We start from the raw sequence: 2,652 nt of genomic DNA on the forward strand, positions 1-2,652 counted from the left end.
TTAACTTGATGGGTAGTAATAGGGTAGATTCCAGATTCTATGAGAGAAGGTGGGAAACGTGCTTCGTGTGTTTTTGTCAACATAACTTGAAACCGTGGGGATTTCTTCTTTGTCTGATTTGTTAGAACTGTCTCCATGCAGACTGAAATGTTCAGAGCAGTTTGTATTCCATGCATCTGCCAGTTGGTCTTGTTGGTTTTCTCTCTCAATGGTAGTAAGAAAATCTTTTAAAACTTGCTTGAATATGTAGACTATTTCCCAAGGTAAAACATCATTTTCTGCCAAAACTTCACGAAATCTAGAAACAAACAAAAATTGAAATCTAATCATCATTACTGAAAATTCTTCTTGTTTCCTCTCTGGTCTTTTAGGGGAGGGGAGGGAGGAGGAAATGACTGCATTCTGGTGTCATTTATTCCTTGCTGCCACATTTCCCCACACACCTTCCCAAAAAGATTGTAAGAGGAAAAGAGCTCTAACAATGCACTGGATGTGGTCCAGCTATTATGAGGACTGAATTTGTTATTGTTAATTATTGTTATTGGGTATGCTTTTGGTTGGGTTTTTTGTGGGTTGTTTGGGAGGGGTGGATTGTTTGGGGTTGGGGGGGGTGGTGCGTTTTTGGGGGGTGCTTTTTTGTTTCTTTTGTTTTATTTTGTGGGGTATTGTTGTTCTGGGGTTTTTTTTGGTCCATCTGGGTAATTTGATTTAAACTGACTTGCCCATAGGTATATTCTGGACTTTAAAAGGCACATAGGCTTGTTCTGTCATTTCTATGTATCCCTAGAAAATGTATTTTAAATACAGGCATAGGAGAATTTTTCTTTGTAAAATGGGGGGTGTGTGTGTTTGTTTTTAAAAAATGGGATTTTTTTAATGCTGATTTGCTAGTTTTAGAAGCTTTCAGGTATTTTGGACAGTGAGGCTGGGTTTCTGTGTAACAGTGCATTGCATTAGTCCTTTAATTTGATTTTTGGTTATTGGGTTACTCTTTAATAAATACTGTGGATAAATAACAGAGGAAAACCTGAAAGTATTGAGAGGTCACATGTTTAAGCATGTGAGACTTCCCTTGTTTTGGATTAGACCAGGAAAATCCTGATTAAAAACTTCCTTCAAGTAGAACGTATTAAGGTAAAGATGTAATTTCTAAACCATCTGTAAAAATGTGTTCCAGTTGCTGGTCATCGTTACTTTGGAAGAAAGATCAGAGCCAAATATAAGCTTGTATTAGGTAGAAGAAACATCTTACTTATGATAGAGCGCTCAAAGTTAGAGAAATACAAAACAATTACCTGCTGAGAATAGTTCCCGTTTGGCAAGGCTGGATTTGTGAACACAGAACTTCGAGCTGCCGTTGCTCAGTAGCTGGAATTGTTGCTTGAGGGTTTTGGTAGTTCTTCAGCCAGTTGTAATCCATGCCAGTCTTCTGGACTTTTTGTTCATTTTCAATCTCTTGGACTAATCTTTCACGCTCTTTCAGGTGCCATTTCAATTCCCTCAGTAGGGTTTTTGTAACTACTTCTGATCCAGGATATCTTGTGGGTTTGTAGGAATCGTTTTTTGACCATTTCATCCAGCCAAAAAGTGGCATTTTTAAGCTGTGAGGGGAGAGGAAAAAAAAAAAACTTTGCTCATTTCTGTCTGACTGATAGTATTTATAGGTGTAGATTTCCTTCTTAGCAGGTGAATGTTTAAAGGAAACTTTATTAATTATTCTAAAATATTTTACAGTACAATATAAGTAGTAATAATAGTAATCACCAAGCCATAATTAAATCTGACAAGCCTTACATTTTATAATATTTTCCATCTGTTTTCTGAGTTAATATAACTATGTGACGTTTACAGCATTTAAAAGTGCGTATCTATCATGTTGGAAATATTTCATTTTTCATCCTGGTAGTATATATGGTTTAAAAAAAAAACAAACAAAAAAACCAACACAAACCCAAAACCAAACAAACAAGAACACAACACCCCCCCCCCCCCAAACCAACAAAAAAACCCCCAACAAAACAAAGACCCTCAAACCTCCAAAATTGGAAGTAACCTGTACATTTAAAAAGTGATTAAATAAAGTTAAGTGCTAGAACTCTGAGTGATCTGTTTTTAAAACTTATGTATAAATTTTTATTTTAATTAAATTCTTCTTTACATAACCTGGAAACAGGAACCTGGTGGAATAGGCTTTTAAATTGCAGTTCATTACAAATCATGCAGACACAAGCATACTAATTGGAATAAAATAACATAAATTACCTTTGCAGTTGGCTGTGAACAGTGTTGTTTCAGGTGAGTTTGCTTGAAGGTCTCTTATTCCAGCATATCTTGTTTCCAGGCTGTTACTACTGCTGGAAGAAAACAAGGTTTTTTCTTTTTTTTCTTTTCTCCATTTACTCAAACTGTGCTTAGAAAAATGACTTTCTGTACTGAATATGACAGTTTAAGTTTTTCTGCTTTTAAGGTTCTTTTTCATCCTCTGTACCAGAGAGAAGTAGTAATCCATTTAACCTAACATGGTCTCTCAAATACTTTCTACAAAGTCCATTAAGATCTCCTACCTTTGAATCGAGTTCTGCCGATGGCAGCAATTTAAAAAAAGATGGTAACAATTTCAAATGCTTGTTGCTAAATCCATCCGAAGGTATT

The 2,652-nt window shown here is 35.7% G+C and overlaps 1 protein-coding gene across 1 annotated transcript; it reads right to left on the reverse strand.

The window, feature by feature from the left end:
- On the reverse strand, positions 1 to 1,594 carry RD3L (RD3 like). Its single transcript, XM_075501556.1, has 2 exons — positions 1,296 to 1,594; positions 1 to 298 (listed from the first exon to the last, which is right to left on the reverse strand). Exons 1-2 carry the CDS (start codon positions 1,592 to 1,594, stop codon positions 1 to 3), a joined length of 597 nt encoding a protein of 198 aa, XP_075357671.1.
- Positions 1,595 to 2,652: the final 1,058 nt, after the last annotated feature.

The sequence above is a fragment of the Mycteria americana genome, chromosome 5 (assembly GCF_035582795.1).
Source record: "Mycteria americana isolate JAX WOST 10 ecotype Jacksonville Zoo and Gardens chromosome 5, USCA_MyAme_1.0, whole genome shotgun sequence".
NCBI lineage: Eukaryota > Metazoa > Chordata > Aves > Ciconiiformes > Ciconiidae > Mycteria > Mycteria americana.